General features: G+C 39.8%; 1 protein-coding gene and 1 long non-coding RNA gene across 2 annotated transcripts; both read left to right on the top strand.

Moving 5' to 3' along the window:
* The first annotated feature begins 1,391 nt into the window (after window positions 1-1,391).
* LOC124155191 (lipase member H-like) lies at window positions 1,392-10,786 on the top strand. Its single transcript, XM_046528909.1, has 3 exons — window positions 1,392-1,623; window positions 3,018-3,320; window positions 10,525-10,786. The coding sequence occupies exons 1-3, from the start codon at window positions 1,392-1,394 to the stop codon at window positions 10,770-10,772; spliced, it is 783 nt and encodes a 260-aa protein (XP_046384865.1). The 3' UTR covers window positions 10,773-10,786.
* Window positions 10,787-11,839: 1,053 nt separating this feature from the next.
* Window positions 11,840-15,606, top strand: LOC124155867. The gene is made up of 2 exons (XR_006864239.1): window positions 11,840-12,090; window positions 13,441-15,606. It is a non-coding gene; the product is annotated as an uncharacterized LOC124155867 (long non-coding RNA).
* Window positions 15,607-16,260: the final 654 nt, after the last annotated feature.

The raw sequence follows: 16,260 nt of genomic DNA on the forward strand, positions 1-16,260 counted from the left end.
AACAACCACGTTTGTAATTTTGAAATTTCCTCGGTCTGCTACTTAAATTGAAAAAGAATATTGTTTGACCGTTCAACCAATGCATAAAACGAAAAGTTAATCTTATGATTATTTACAAATTTTTAGCAGTTACTTTACTTTCCTGTGAAAAGCTAGCAAACGACGGATTAGAACTATTTCTGACAGAGTAAAGAACAGGTTAGATTTTGAAAGACTCGGAAACGATGCAAAAATAACTCCCTTACACACCATCGTTCAAAACACCCACCCACTTCCAAAAACACTGGCGCGAGATCCCACGCTAGTCCACACGCCCGAGTGGCGGATATTACTACGACCAAACTAAGTTTAGCGGTAATTACGCCCATATATCATGACGTGGTTAAGGGGGTGAAAAGGCGGCCCGAAATTTTTTCTGAGCGATTTGAACACGTCCAATGACGCTTTTGTCAACATAATAAGTTGGCAATAGGTAAATACACGGACCATTAAGCACCCATTGAAGGCACTAAGCAAACACCATTCACTCGCAAAATATCAAGAAGTCAGGCACGACTTATCGTAAAAGATTACACAGTATAAGAGATGAACATTTTTTGACGTATACCAAACCCAACAATTCTTTGTTTAAAAGAACATTTGTGTCTCTTGGACCTTCCAGCCTGTTGGCACATTATACCATACACATATAAATAGCTCAAAGTCTCAAATAGTCTCAAAGTTAACTCATACTCAAAATTCATCAGCAGGATTCAGTTACGACGAAAAAAATAGCCACTCTCCGGTAAATTTAAATCAATGGAACGAGAAAGTTGCACTCCAGTTTTCATTAGTTGGTGAGGTCACCAGTTTATTACCTCGCTAACTCGTTTGGAGAGAACAACTAATCACTCACAAGACTGAAAACAACAACGAACCACGTGAGCTAGATGCGCGAGGCCGGGCCGCGAAACGGGAAAGCGGCGACCCGCTCAGCATGAGTTCATGAACCTATCAAAGTCGATTCTTCGACGCTAACTACCCGAGAAATGGTATAAGAGTCCCTTATTTACATTAAACTCTAACCCAATCGATAAATAAGAAAATGTTGAACAAGCCCATTAATCCTCAAAAGATTAATTATATACCAACTTGGAAAAGAGAAATTTGAGGCATATCAGAGCAAAACACATTTTTCTTTGAACTATAATTATTTTTCCAATCCCATCCAATTCCCATTGTTCTTGTTGGTGGGGGCAAAAGTTGTAGGTATTTTTACCACAAACTAAAATGGCTACTAAGACCACACGTACCAACTTAAATGGCCATCTTTCATTGGAAATCTTTGTGACACCCTGAACACATCTCATATGTCACATGATGTAATTACACATAAAATCTATTGATAAACCATGAATACAGCGGTTTACCTCACCGTTGCTTCACAATTTTACAGGAAAGTCACCAGCAAATCGAGCCAGTATCGAAGATCACCCGGACTCAGCAAAGAAGAATACAGTCAATTGGATGCAAAGAACATGTTCGAATTCGCTCGCAACATGAACATCAGCCTTCCAACGATTGTGTTCATTCATGGGTATAAGGAGACGGAAAAGCCCAACGTGATCACAGATCTTATTTCTGGTGAGTTCACTAGATCTTTTATTTTGCCTTAAAAATTAATTCGATGTTAGCTAAGCAGAGATACTTCACGTCTACAACTAGTTTAATCTATCCCATTTCCGCCGAGAAAACTTTCTGCTTGTGGTTGTAAAGATATTTAGGCACGTTGATTCGATGGTCGTCCAGTAAAATATTCTGGTGATGCATCAACTTGTTTCTGCAGAATAACAGTAGCCATACTGGGTGGTAACAAAGGTAAGAATCTAATGTTGATCAATTTCTAAGAGTCTAATCGTGATATAAAGAATTAATCTTCCGGGCTAACATTTTTTTAAATGAAAAAAGCTAAAATAATCTACATAATGCAACGTTCTGGTAACTTTTATGTTAATAGCAGGTAAGTAATTTACAGACAGTGGCGTCCATATTGAATACTCGTTTCGCACCCGTATTTTTCCGTCAGTGGTCTTGTTTCGACCGGCTTCAAAAATAAAAAAAAATAATGGATCAAGTTATTGTACGCTTCAGCAACACATTTTTGACGATTTGACAACAAAAATGAGTGCGGGTTTTCCAAGAGTAATATTTCTTCAAGGTTTTCTTCGGGCTCGGAATGGTTCGATGTCTACGATGTAGATGTCTACGGCAAGGGCGTACCCAGGATCAAAACTAGAAGGTGGCAAGCCGCGGTCGTTAAAGTTATAACACAGGAAAGATAATGAATCCAAAATTTCAAGAAAACTATAACAGCGCTGCATTAGTTTTTAAAATTGTTCCGAAAAAAATGTTTTTATTTCAATTACATGTTTTATACTGATAACACTTTTCTTGGATTTGAAGAAAATATGTTCAAAAATTTCGTTTTGAACTAAATTTACCTTTACTTCCAGGGGGGCAACTGCCCTCTTCTGCCCACCGTTGGGTACGCCCATGGTCTACAGTATGATGTAGATGTCTAATGGTAGGATTTAGATGTCTACGATAGGATGGAGATGTCTATTGTAGGATGTAGATGTCTAATGGTAGGATGTAGAATGTCTACGTTGGGCGGGAATGAGGAACCAAATCCGTGAAACTATTTTCACTGATTTACATAATATTCTAGTGTTCTCAATTAACCCTTACTAACCCAGAGTTCATTCTGGGATAAATTAAATTTTAAGACTTATAATTTTTTTAATGTGAAAATTTTCTACTCAATTGTAATTGTTTTGGAAGCTACATAGCTCGTTATTAAACTTTACAGCACAAAAGACTAAAGAGTTTAAATGTTTCCTGGATAGAGCTGAAAATGTATGCATTTTTGATGCTAAATAGGAGAAACATTTGTCTCTAATGGGTTAAAACGCATGCACTTAATCACTTTTAGTCTAATGAGGCTCAAATGAGGCCCACATACAACTGTATTTCTTCAGAGCTAAAGGAGACGAATCGCTGGAACATCTTACTGGTGGACTGGCACGCCCTAGCGGCCGGACCCTGGTACCCCTGGGCCGTGGTGAACGTCCGATCGGTCGGAAAACTGCTCTCTATCTTCCTCGACACAATGGCCAGGATGATCAACGAGGAGCACAATTACTTCCCCAGGGGCCAAGGACTGCCACAGCCGTCGGACACTTTCTTCAAGAACTTGCATCTCGTCGGATTCAGCTTGGGTGCTCACGTTGCCGGAATCGCAGGCCATTTGGCCACGATGGGCCGAATTGGACGGATCACAGGTACGTCGATAAATGGAGAATTGTTCAAGGAATTAAGTCCACGGCTGCACAATTAAAAAAGTGTCGCATGGCATCATGGACGACATCCATCGAGTTTAAAAAACAAAATTAGCATTGACAAAATGAGGATGATTCAATCTTTACATCCAAACTATAAGTTAATAATTTTCAAGATATTTTCGTCAACCGTAGGGTCATTTTCAAGTAACCTACAAGACTTCAATAGCAGAATTCATTTTCCAATAACTCCGAAGTAGAAGTAATCCGATGCAGTGGCGTAACTATGGGGGGGGGGGGGATAGACACCCCCAAAGCATCAGAGAAATGAAAAAAATATTTAAAACTATTGTCTTCTTTTGACTTTTAATAACTGCCTCTGCTTAAATTTAACCCTTTTACTGCCGGCCCATTTCGGGTGGGAGGTGCGAAGACTGCCAAGACTATTTTCAGGAATTTGCAACATTTCAGATTTTAAAATTTTTCAGCTAGTTAATTTTATTTAATACGTCTAGATTTTTTTCCCAATCATTAAGATATGTTTATATATTATAACCTAAGATAGATTATGGGGATTTACTTAATTTACAGCCGTTGAAGAGGCCACAATCAGGAAAAAAAAGTGAAATAATTTCGGCCGATACATCGGCCCCTGGCAGTTTTCGCTGAACCAGCGAGGGCCGATATATCGGCCCTCTCTGGTTGTAAAAGGGTTAAATCATTTTTGCCAAAATGAGTAATTCCAGGCATGTCACTTTTCAAAAAGTTTCCCGACCCCCCGTTGCCTGGCGGAGAGAGGGATCGCTACCCCAGGTCGTTGCATCCCCACCCAAGCATACTACTAGTTACGCCACTGGTCCGATGACGAGCCTAAATTTTTATTTTAAAATTTTTAAAGACACCATGAGGATCATATCAGCTTTTTTTACGAAAACGAAATACAAGTTCTACCATTAACCAAATTGTTCCGTATGCTTTGAATATGTAATGTCATAGAAACCCGCGTCAAATTACAATTTTAAAATTGCATTTCAAGAAAATGCAACAGGGAAACCTTATTTTTGTTGACGTCAGTCGATGAGGAATAATTAAAAGATCACATTATGAAACTTTAATGAAAATGACATACACTTCATATAATGGACTAAAATTGACGTAATGCTCGGATTTCCATTACTGGTTAACTGCCGATACACCAAAATTAATTCGAAAGGTAAACAAGGGAATTGCCACGTCATCGTCTTTGCAAGCCCTTAACGGAGAAAAATTTGCACAAGTTCGAAAAAAATCGAGATGGGAACACAGGTTTACAGCACTACAGCATTAAAATATTGTCGAATGTACTACAGATAAGAAGAGCGGGAGAATAAGAGAAGCCTCCTAAAAACCTTAAGTAGAAGACGGGACAACTTAGTTGGCCATATTTTGAGGCATGATGGCTGAAATTGGATGGATTAAAAATGGATACGAATATTTTTATGCTTCATTCTCATCTATATTAGACAATCGTTGAAGGAGAAGTGGAAGGGAAGAAGGGCAAGGGACGGCCCCGAATGAGTTATATAGGACAGGTTATAGAGAATGTACCTAAAAGAGAAGAAATTCGTCGCTATAAAAAGGTTAGCGGATAGGAGAGAGATATGGAGAGCTTCATCAAATCAATCTTAGGATTGTTGACTAATGACGATGTTGTATGGGCGGAGTTTCGCGATTCGATACAGCGATTTTGAGCCACTGCATACGCGGCTAAAGGCCGGGACACACATAACCGCACCGAGCCCGCGCCGACACACGGCCGCGGCACGGACGACTGTTGGTGACGGTGGTAGGAGAACACACTGGCCCGTCACTGCCCCGTGCGACGGCCGTCAGCATTGTCTCATTTCTGTTCCTAGCGTGGTGTGTTTTTCGGATCTCGATCATGTTTTCAAACTTTCGGGACAGTGATCTAGCGGTGATTGCCTTGGCTCTAGATGAAGAGGATAAAGAGGAAACTTTGAGGAGGCGAAGAAAGAGAACTTGGGTTGACAGTGCATGGAAATCAAGAACCATTGAGGGAGAATTTAATACCCTGTTTCATCGTCTCATGTATGATGAAATCAAGTTCTACGGATATTTTCGAATGACAAAAAATACCTTCTTCTCCATCTTCTCCTCGACAAGCTCCAAGAACATCTGAAGAAGAACGATACTTTTTGGAGGAGATGTATTCCACCAAGAGAACGTCTGGCTGTGTGCTTAAGGTATGTTCTCATATTTGTGCGTTTTTAGGAGGTGTACATATATGTGTGTGCGTATATATATATATATCACACACACATGACCAAATATTCTTCCTTTCTAATTTCTGTAGTTTTGCATAATTGTATAAGAGAGTCACCAGTGGTAATAGAAACACAATTTCAAAAAATCAATACTTTAATTGCCAAATTTTTAATACTGAACAAGTTAATATTATTCTTTTTACAATTTAAAAAACGAGGCGTGGTTCATCGTATGCACGGAAAGTGGATTCGTTATTTGTTGGTTGCTTTCGTTAAGGGAACTGTAATGAGGTGATTCATTGGTGAATGATGAACGTGAGGAGGAATCATTGCTGCCTGCGACGATTTCATTTTTTGATAACTGCTTCAACTCAAAGTCTTGCACAGTGGTGAAAATTGAAGTTTTTGCCTGGTTTAATAATACGGGGTCCAAATATTTCAGAACTGGAGCCAGGCTAGCAAGAAAATTATCGATAGGGTACTGTTCAGGATTGGTTGGATTAACTCTGTTTTTTTCTGCCTCTTTTTCGGCAAATATGTACGCCATAAGTTGGCTCGAAGGAGACTCTTGCGCCGGTTTTTCATAATTTGATCCCCTTCGTGTAGCATTCAATGGCCTAATAAAGTGGTTTCTTTTCCCAGAAATGGCTTGCGTGGACTCAGCTGGATGAACTAGAGAGGTAGGCTGAACTGTAATCTGTGAACTTGTACAGAATATTGAGAATCATCGTTTTGGCTTTCAAGCTCACTTTCGGGATCATGTTCAGGCTCTTTCGCTCTTGGGTCAAATTCGGAATCATCCCTTTGGTATTCTATTGATGGCACATTTGAGAGGGTTTCTCTCTCCACAATATGATGGAGCAAAAATTCCAAAATGTCTTCGTACTTGTACTTTTGTTTTTTGGCTGCAGCTTGTCCTGATTTTGTCTTCCTCTTCTGTAGAGTTCAACGGAGCTGATATCGAAACGAGGCCCACCTTTTCCTGCACTCTTCCGGCCCTCCTAAAAAATATTCTTTTAGAATAATAATTTTATGTTAAAACCTATCAAAATATCTTTTTTCAGGTTTCTTGCAACTGGGGATACTTTCAAGACAATTTCATTAAGCTATAGGCTGGGCAGATCGACTGTAGCTGCTATCATTCACAGTACATGTAAAGCAATAGTGGACGTTATTCAAAACGAGGTCATGCCTGTGCCAGATGAAGCAAAATGGAACACTGTGGCATCTGAGTTTTGGGAAAAGTGGCAGTTCCCCAACTGTATTGGAGCCTTGGATGGGAAGCATGTTACAATTCAAGCTCCGAAGTTATCAGGCAGTCTATACTGGAATTACAAACACTCATGCTCCATTGTACTTCTAGCCTTAGTTAACCCATGCTACAACTTCATTGTGGTAGACGTCGGAGCTTACGGGAAAAACTCGGATGGAGGTATTTTTTTAAAACTCGAATTTTGGAAGAGCTCTGGAGCATGGCCAGCTCAATGTTCCAAGGGGTGGAGCACTACCTGGAACAAATTTCTAACTGCCAATGGTCATTGTAGGTGATGAAGCCTTTCCTCTTAAAAGGTACAGGGTTTGTCCGGAAAGTAATAGGACTGATTTTCTTCCACCGCGACTGTTCTTCGGAGCGTGTTTGCACCGACTGAATTTGGTAGAGGGTGTTCCTAGCTAAAGAACGAGCGGCTGGTCAGTTGTCTGCGAGCACCTGGAGAGTCAGGACAGACGTTTTTGCACGACGTGTTTCTGTGAGTGGTGCAAGCCGAAAATGCAGCGTTAGTTACAGCAGAGGTACGCGATTGAATTCTGAGTGAACCTCGGTAAATATGCGACAGAGACGTTTGTTATAATCAAGTAGGCTTACCCAGATGTTGCTTTAGCAAGAAGTGGTGCGTTTCGGTAGCACTGGGCCTTTTTGCAGGGCCGGGAAGAGGTTGCTGATGAAGACGATGCTGGAAGACCTGTGACTTCGGCAAACACCGACATTTTGACTCGTGTGCACAAAGTTTTGAACTCAGACCGTCGACTAAGCATTCGTTTAATTGCCCAGATGTTACATTTATCAAAATATTTGGTTCATGATATTGTGACGGAACATTTGAACATGCGCAAGATGTGTGCGCGAAGATGGTCTCAAAAGTGCTCACTGACGACTAGAAATTGCGGCTCCATCGCCTTTCATGTGAACAGCTAATTAACCAATGCCGGCATCCCAACGCTTCCGCAGCCGCCCTATAGCCCAGATGTGCCCCCCAGACTTTTTTTTTGTTTCCTTGCGTGAAATGGCCGATGAAAGGCAAGAATTTTGAGACGACAGAGGGGATCCAATCAGCATGCACCTCGGCTCTCGAGGCTATTTCGGAGAATGTCTTCTGTGACGCCTTCAATGCTTGGAAATCGCACTGGCAGCGATGCATCGACGCAGAAGGAGCCTATTTTGAAATTTTTTAAAGAATTGTAACGATTGGCTTAATAATTTTTTAAAAATCGACTCAGTCCTATTACTTTCCGGACAAACCCTGTATATGATGAGACCTTATCCTGGAAAAGGTTTGACAGATGACAAAAGGATATTTAACTACCGTCTAAGCCGAGCTAGGAGGATTTCTGAAAATGCGTAGAGATAATATTTTGAACTTCAACTTTCAACTGTGGAAAATTCAACTGTGTTAGTGCGTTAATTATTATTATTAAATTTTTATTCTTTCTTAACCTCTTCTTAAACTTATTTATTTATATTTTTGTGAGTTCTTGGGGTTTAAGTCCAAATAAATAAAAAACAAATTTAGCCAACGCTTCTATATAATTGTATATCTTCTAAAGGGCTTGGTTATGAAAAAGAAAATGAGATAAACATATGGATGAATTAAATATAATATGATAGTAGAATTTGGAAGCATTAATATATAAATTTACAATACTGTTTTTAGTTTATAATAAAATAAAACGACAAATTCAGTATTAAGTAATTGAGAAAAGGGAAACACAGGAGTTCAACGTAATGTTTGTTTATGGTAACAATGATTATTTTGTAGTCCATGGTTACATTCAGAGAAAATCAATCAAGAACTGGGAATTTCCGCACTTCTTCAATAAGTTTCTCGCTCTCCATATTGCATGAGCCCGCACCGTCACCGTCAAAAAGTAAACTGAACTAGTCGGTGACGGTGCGGACTCGGCGCGGTCTCCAAGCACGATGACGGTGCGGGCACGGTGCGGTGGTGTGTGTCCCTACGCGTTTGAATGCATTGTTTTCCTTTCTCGCCGTAGCACGTCCAACACTCGGCCGTGTGTCGGCGCGGGCTCGGTGCGGTCATGTGTGTCCCGGCCTTAACTCAGATTTGATGGGATCTTACAGACGATAAGTGTTTGCTTTCATCCTGAGGATTAAATGCAAATAAAACCTCCACAAATTCTGTGAATGACAACAAACAATACGGAGATTTTATTTGTAAGAAATTTAATGCTCAAGATAACGAAGTAACAGATTCCTAATCATGGGCGTACCCAGGATCATAACTAGGGGAGGGGGGACAAGTCATGGTCTAGGTGGGGGGGAGGCGTGGTCTAGGGGGGACAAACCACATTGTGACATTTGTCTATGAGATTATCTCCTTGAAAAAATAGTTTTATTTTAATTACATTAAAATAAAATTTGTTGAATGCTTTCGTTTCAATTCAGTAATGATTTTGCTTAAAGACTTATGCGATTTTTGCTTCTAAGGGGGGCAGCTGCCCCCCGCTGGGTACGCCCATGATGCTAATAAAATAAGTATTCCATTTCCTAACTTTTTCACTTTCCCATAATAGCACCAAAGTTGGCGTTTCCATGAAGGATCTGGTACTTTCCCAGCGAATCTTGTTGATGAAGTCTTCACGGGAAATAAGCCGGGTCAAGATAGACATCGCTGACAACGTTTCAATGGCCTTCTCCGCCATCGTCTTCAGGGCGAAGACGATGGCAGAGGAGGCCATTGGAACGTTGGCAGCAATGTCAATCTTGACCCGGCTTATTTCCCGTGAAGACTTCATCAATAGGGTAGTTTCCTTCATCAAAGAAAACAAAAGGCATTGATGGCGATTCGTTACCCACCATTAGTGTATTCATAATACACAAATTATTTGGTTTTTGAAATACCGGTTTAGACGAATGGCAAGGGTCAAATTTTAACCTCATTTGAAAAAGGCCAGATTGGCGCCCATGCGATTCCACTCCACGTGACGTCACAGGGACCTAGTTTCAACACGAGAGGATAGGAGTTATGCATCGTCAGAGGCTACCAATGCATGCATGAGGCACAGAGCTCAGGGAAACATGTCTTAATAATCACCTATTAAAACTGGCTAAGGTCGGAAAGTTTTCTTCGCTTGATAAGGTATTAATAAACCTTTTTTAAGCCATGCGCTACCAGACAGGAAGGTACTCAGCTACCCGTTAGCTTCCTGCGTCCTATCAGCGCTCAGAGCCTCGATCAAGGTCACCTACCAGGCGGGAGGGGGAACCAGAAATTCGTCGCACGGACTTTTTCCCTTCATTCCTACTTACGCGTGGCGTTTTCGCTAAAAATAGTTATCGTCATTTAAAAATCTAAAAGCGTGAAATACGTACTCCAGGAGTAATAATCTTTCGATTTAGGCAATAAAAAAATAATAGGAAACCACCCTATTGGCTTTTCCATGTTGGCCGCAATTTCTTGTTACTAAACGGCCATCATGAGGGGTCTTGTGTACATTTGCTCGGTGGTAACGTCAGCAATACGCGTGAAACAACGTATCATAAGTCGTGTTATCATTCACAACCCGAAAAATTGACTTGAATCCTAATGGCATCTCAGAATTTCGGGCTGCGACAAATGGAGATCAACTTGAAGGCTGTGGAAAACCTACCATTTTTTACTGGAGGAAACCAACCTTAAGTTTTCTTTTTCTCTCTTCGGCCAAAGGGATCGAACCTGCGTTGCCCATGATCGATCTTCTGGCGCCGAACACCGAGCGTCTGGATCCGACGGACGCCGAGTTCGTCGACGTCATCCACACGTGCAGCGGACGCTACGGGACGCCGGGACCAGTGGGACACGTCGACTTCTACCCGAACGGTGGGAAGGCCATCCAGCCAGGATGCACCAACGTCCTCGCCAAGTGTGAGTTATTCTACATAGTTAAAACACGGCTACCCTGCTCGTCCATCTGAAAGCGTAACGCTAAAAAAAGTAACGGCAGCGATTGGCCCTCCATTCTTGCCTCCATGAAATCAGGGGCGCGCATCAATGGGGGTAAGAGTCGAGGCAAATAGAGCATCACCCAAATCATGATCTCGCAATACTGTCCCTCATTAAATTCTTCCTGGGTTTTCAACCGGGTTAGGGTGTGCATATTGTAGGCCAACGTTTCGCAGGGAGACCTTCCCAACATCTTCAGGGGTGACGATGCCGACGTTAGTAGTGTTCCGGTACTTATATGTCTCCTCCTTCACCAAGGTGGTCCCTGATTGGTTCGTATTTTTGTTGACTTTCCCGCCTGAAAAGAGGGGGTACGGTGGGGGATGGGGTTTGGGTGACGAGAAGTGAGGATATTGAAGGCTGTGGGGGAGATAGGTCGTATTTTAGGGTCTCGAAGAGGAGCAGGGTTGGGGGGGGGGAGGAAAGAAAGGTTCCAGGATGGGTGAGGGTACCACGCACGCCTTCACCGTCTTCTTTCGCGTTGTGGTCGTCCGGATGGAGTCCTCGTCCAGATGATCTTCTTCTCCTGGGTAGTTGACCCCGTGTCCTTTTATTGCTCTTCTATGGTGTGAATGGGGGGTAGAAATGGTTTGTACAAAATTTAAAAAACCTTTGGATACTAACGAATTTTTTCGGAGTCAACTGGGACGGTTGGAAATCTAGGGTCCAAACTCAGATGTGTTGAGAGAGGGGAGCCGGCTGCGAAAGGCTTTTAACACTTCATGGTGTTTCAGTGTGGAGTATTTCTAAATCGAAGTTACAATAATGACCTGTTTCCAAAAGATGTTTGGCCACCCTTGATCGGCCATCCCCTTTCCTGAATGCTCGTTCGTGTTTTTTACCCCTGATTGTGAAACTACGGCCCTCCAAGTTGGGTGGTTTCTAACCAATAGATTCTATGATTTTCAAGGACACCGTACTCTGCCACGGCCATTTCTCAAGTTGATTGAGTTGGAGTTGGCATCGGTGCTCCTTCACCCTGGTCTCTATGGTTCTCTCAGTCTCACCAATATGCACTTCACCACATTCACATGGATTTCAGTATATTCCTGGTGTTTTGAGAACAAAAGGTTTTCTACCATATTTTTATTTCCATTTTCCCTTATCCACAGATGTGTGCAGCCATTGGCGAGCTTGGGCATTCTTTGCGGAATCCATGCTAAATGAGAAGTCATTCGAGGCTGTCCGCTGTGGCAGCTGGAAAGAGTTTGAGGCAGGTCTCTGCACCAAAAAGAAGTCAAGGAGGAACTGGGAGGAGCCTGTTTACATGGGTCTGGGGACAAGACGCACGTAAGACACTCTGACATGCCCAACTCCAAAAAATACTGAAAATTTAAATCATCCCCTACATACCCATACCTATTGCTTATCTAATAAGTATCATAGCATGATTGCTTTGCTTACTTACACTAAACCTCCATAAAGCAGCCTCCCCCAGCTGTATGATTTGATAACTTGGCCTTGGTTGGAAACACAATGAAAAAATATCTTCCTCTCCTTCTTTGCTATCCTATATGATATTTAAAATGACCAAAATGAGAAAAATGATCCTGCTGCACTGTGATGAAACCCAGATTGTAAGATTAAAATTTTAAACCTTGGTGACAATAACTATATATTATAAACTCCAGACATTAACAAGGTAAAGTCAAAAACACCTTCATTTCTTAATTATAATATGTAACATATCATTTACCCACATCTCCTTTCTTTAGCAGTAACCCAGTGTCATTGTGCTTATTCAGATGTATACATTTCAATAACAAACTAAGTCCTGGCAGGAAGGATGGTTTTCTCATAATGGACTACTTCTACATAATATATGTACATATTTCTAACCCATATCCGCATAATTTGTTTCGCACTTGTTCCTATTGTGATATCTGCATCAATCGATGGCACTCCTGCAAATTAGTGGACACGAATAATGTGACGGACTAACTCCGTTTTTAGGTTCTAGCTCAAGAATTCGAATTAAGTATAGCAGAAAATGATAAACTGATTCATATTCCTGTAACTAATCCTATGATGCTTTGATTACATTCCTGTTTCTTTTACAAAATAATAACTGGTACTCCAACTTATGAATTATACTTTCAAATAACCTAGAAGTATGGAAATAATAACTTTCTAACAGAAATGTTGCTCTACAAAGCTAAACCAATCCTTTTAGCATTCAATACACAGTTCTAATATTGATCTTTTATTTGTAATTTGCCTGGATATAAATTATTAATTCCAGTAGAAAGTGATTGCTTCAGTTGTTGATTCTTTATTTGTACTGATTCTGCAGGATTGGACTAACAATTATTTCTTGTGGTATCAGCCTTGTAATTGGTGGAGAAAAAATTCAAATGAGACCATAAAAAGTGATGGTTTGCATTTCTTAGAAATTGTTTCACCTGCAATAAAAATTTGTTAAACATCACGTATAATTCTCTTAATCCATTGGACAATGCTGAAACATAGTCAAATTAAAGTTATTTACGAGAAATATGACTAAGATTTAATTTTAACATTAGGTAATCAAAATTAGTAAATATTTGAAATGGACTCATCAGTGATGAATAATTAATAAAGTATCACACCTTGTTATATAATAGTTTCTCCATCTCATTTTTTTTTCTTCCACTCTTGCAGGGCACGAGGAAATTATTACTTGAGAACCCATTCAACAGCACCATATTCCATACCACTACGGTCAACATTTAAAAGCCGTAAGATGAGAAATGGGTGGATAAGACCAGAAGATAGATCTAAAGAATCGAATGCCTGAAAGAAGAAGTTCCCTGTAATCAGTGACGCAACTGAATACAAAGCGAATGCCCAAATATGTGCCATGAATAAACCTGGGAGAAAATGTTAAATGTGATGATGTGGAAAACTTTAAGTAAGAGGTTGAATGTAAACCAATACTAGAATGCATGACACATCCACATATCATCCTTCAATGAATGTGAGAATCGCGAAACCGTTTAAAACTGGAATATTTATGTCCAGCTATGGTGAAGCTATGAAGAACAATATACCTAAATTAATTTATATCAAAACATTTCATACGCTCGCTCTAAAAAAAAATCTCACATCCACAGGATGTTCTATACCATTTAAAATCAAGCCAAAAACTATTGAAACGAACAAATGATGCATAGATTGGTGATTATACATCCAGTACTAGTCAAAAGCAGAGATTATATCAGTGTCAAAGCTATGAGGAAAGTGAGGACATATCATTTCCCACATCCTGTCTCTTTAAGAGCAAAAAATATTTAGATCAGAAAAAATATTTTTCTACCTCAATCATTTAGACCGTTCCTACGATGGGAAACTTTTTCATTAATGCCAGCAGAAAGAACTTCTTTACGCACATATATTTTATTTTTGGGGTTATTCTTGGGGTTAAAAAAATTAAACACAAGTTAGCATAGCGCGTCTTCTAATTTTCCACATAATTATGTGATACCAAATTCCGTTGTAAATATTTCCTAAAAATCGAAACCTTGTATGCAGATACCATCCCTTGATGAGAATATCTATCTACCAGCCTAAAGGAGTTCAAATCATGAATGGATAATAGCAGTATTAGAAATATATTCTATGCAAATTATAATACTTTATTTTGTCTAATATATAAAATGACGTGAGAATCTGTTCTACTTTGTCAAACAGATAGCTATCTTCTATACATAAATTATTAAAAGTGCCCACTGACACCACCTTGCTACTTTACATCTCTTTACTCCACAATGGAAGCCATTCTCAACACATGCAAAAATGGACAGAATAACTCCACTTTATCCTTGTAATTAAAATTCTTGAATTTTAGCAATTTAAATGCTATCATAGTAACCACTGGAAATAAAACCATAATTTAGCAGCATACCATCAGTCATTGTGTCAATACCAGATATTATATGTCCTTTCAAGGTTTTAAGCATTAATCATCTTGAAATGAATGGAGAACTTGAGCTCTAAGGCCTTTAACTCCACAATATGAAAAACAAACTCTAGGCTGTTCAATAAATTATCATAATTTTAGGAGCTATTCCAGTTTATATACAATATTTAACACCTACATATCACCTGATTCAACATATTAATAAGCAAATTTATAGGAAGTGTATTGAGTTTATACACAAAATCTGTGCTTGATTCAGTCCTGTTTAAAAAAATACAAGTGGCCACTTACCAAAACAATCACAAAACGAAATGGCAATGGTAAAAACTTTCTAAATGTCAGCATGGATAAAATACCTACTCTAATTTAATTTTTTAATACTGAAAAAAAAATTCTCATTTAGTTTGAGTTAATCACATGCTGCTTTTAAATTAGATTCCTGCTTTGAGGACTGCTCAAACCCCTCACTCACCTTTAATCTTGCAAATATATTCAAAGTTTCAATACTTTAAAAACACCTCAAGTGAACTACATACCTCCGCTTCTATTTGATGGGATTCTACTTCTCTCTTTGCCAACAAAATATTGTGCTTAGGCCTTACTAGGTCCTTTCTAGGCTCTATGTCCCTCACTATGCTCTCCTCTGCTCATTCTTGACACCTTCTCCTAGTTCAATAAGAAATATTTACCAGGAGCAGGCCTATGTAGGCAAGAGCATAGGTACAATAGGGATGGGGACTTGAGGTAGCAAGTACCTACCCTTGGGATTATACCAAGGGACATCTGATTCACGGCTAACTATCCAAAACTTAGGTTAGCACCCAGAGAAACTTCCATCATGTCAAATATGTCTATTCTTTATGAAGTGTCTTGTGATGTACAAATTACAAATAAATATGTTACCATTAGTTATTAAGTTGCTTTCTAAATCTAATAGTCGTAAGTTAAGCCATGTCAATAAGTAAACTAGAGAGGTTCCTTAAACATATGTAGTATGCACCATTGCACCCTGCTTACTCGAAAACTAATTACACAGTTGCCACAAAACAAGATGGATGAAGTGACTCGATTGAAGTTGTTATACTCCTCAATATCCTGCGTATGCCACACCTGTCTCTTTTCATGACCTTCCTGCTTACTTAATCATGAAAGAAAAACTAAAAAGTGGATATAAAAATATTCCAAGGAAAGGTGGCACCTAAAATAAACAAAGCATTTAAACTATACGAGTTCAATCAGTGAATTAAGGAAGAAGGGTAGCCATGAACACTACTATTCTGATTGTAGAAGGCTCTTTAAGGACTGCTGACTATTAGGGGCAATGTGATTTCATGTTTCGTCCAATGGCTTGGAAAACTTTTGTCACAGAATAGTGAAAAAGTAGGATTTATTTCCCTGACAATGGCACAGTAAGAATTATCTCCATCTCCAGTACAATAGTGTGGGCTAGAGACGCCAACACCTGGTTTGGTTAGACCCATGCTGAGATTAATCTTGGAATAAGATGGCTTAGTGGTGATGGCTAAGTGATGGAGCACCTGACTGGCAATCAGAAGATATGG

Source organism: Ischnura elegans, chromosome 3, assembly GCF_921293095.1.
Source record: "Ischnura elegans chromosome 3, ioIscEleg1.1, whole genome shotgun sequence".
In the NCBI taxonomy this organism is placed as follows: Eukaryota; Metazoa; Arthropoda; class Insecta; order Odonata; family Coenagrionidae; genus Ischnura; species Ischnura elegans.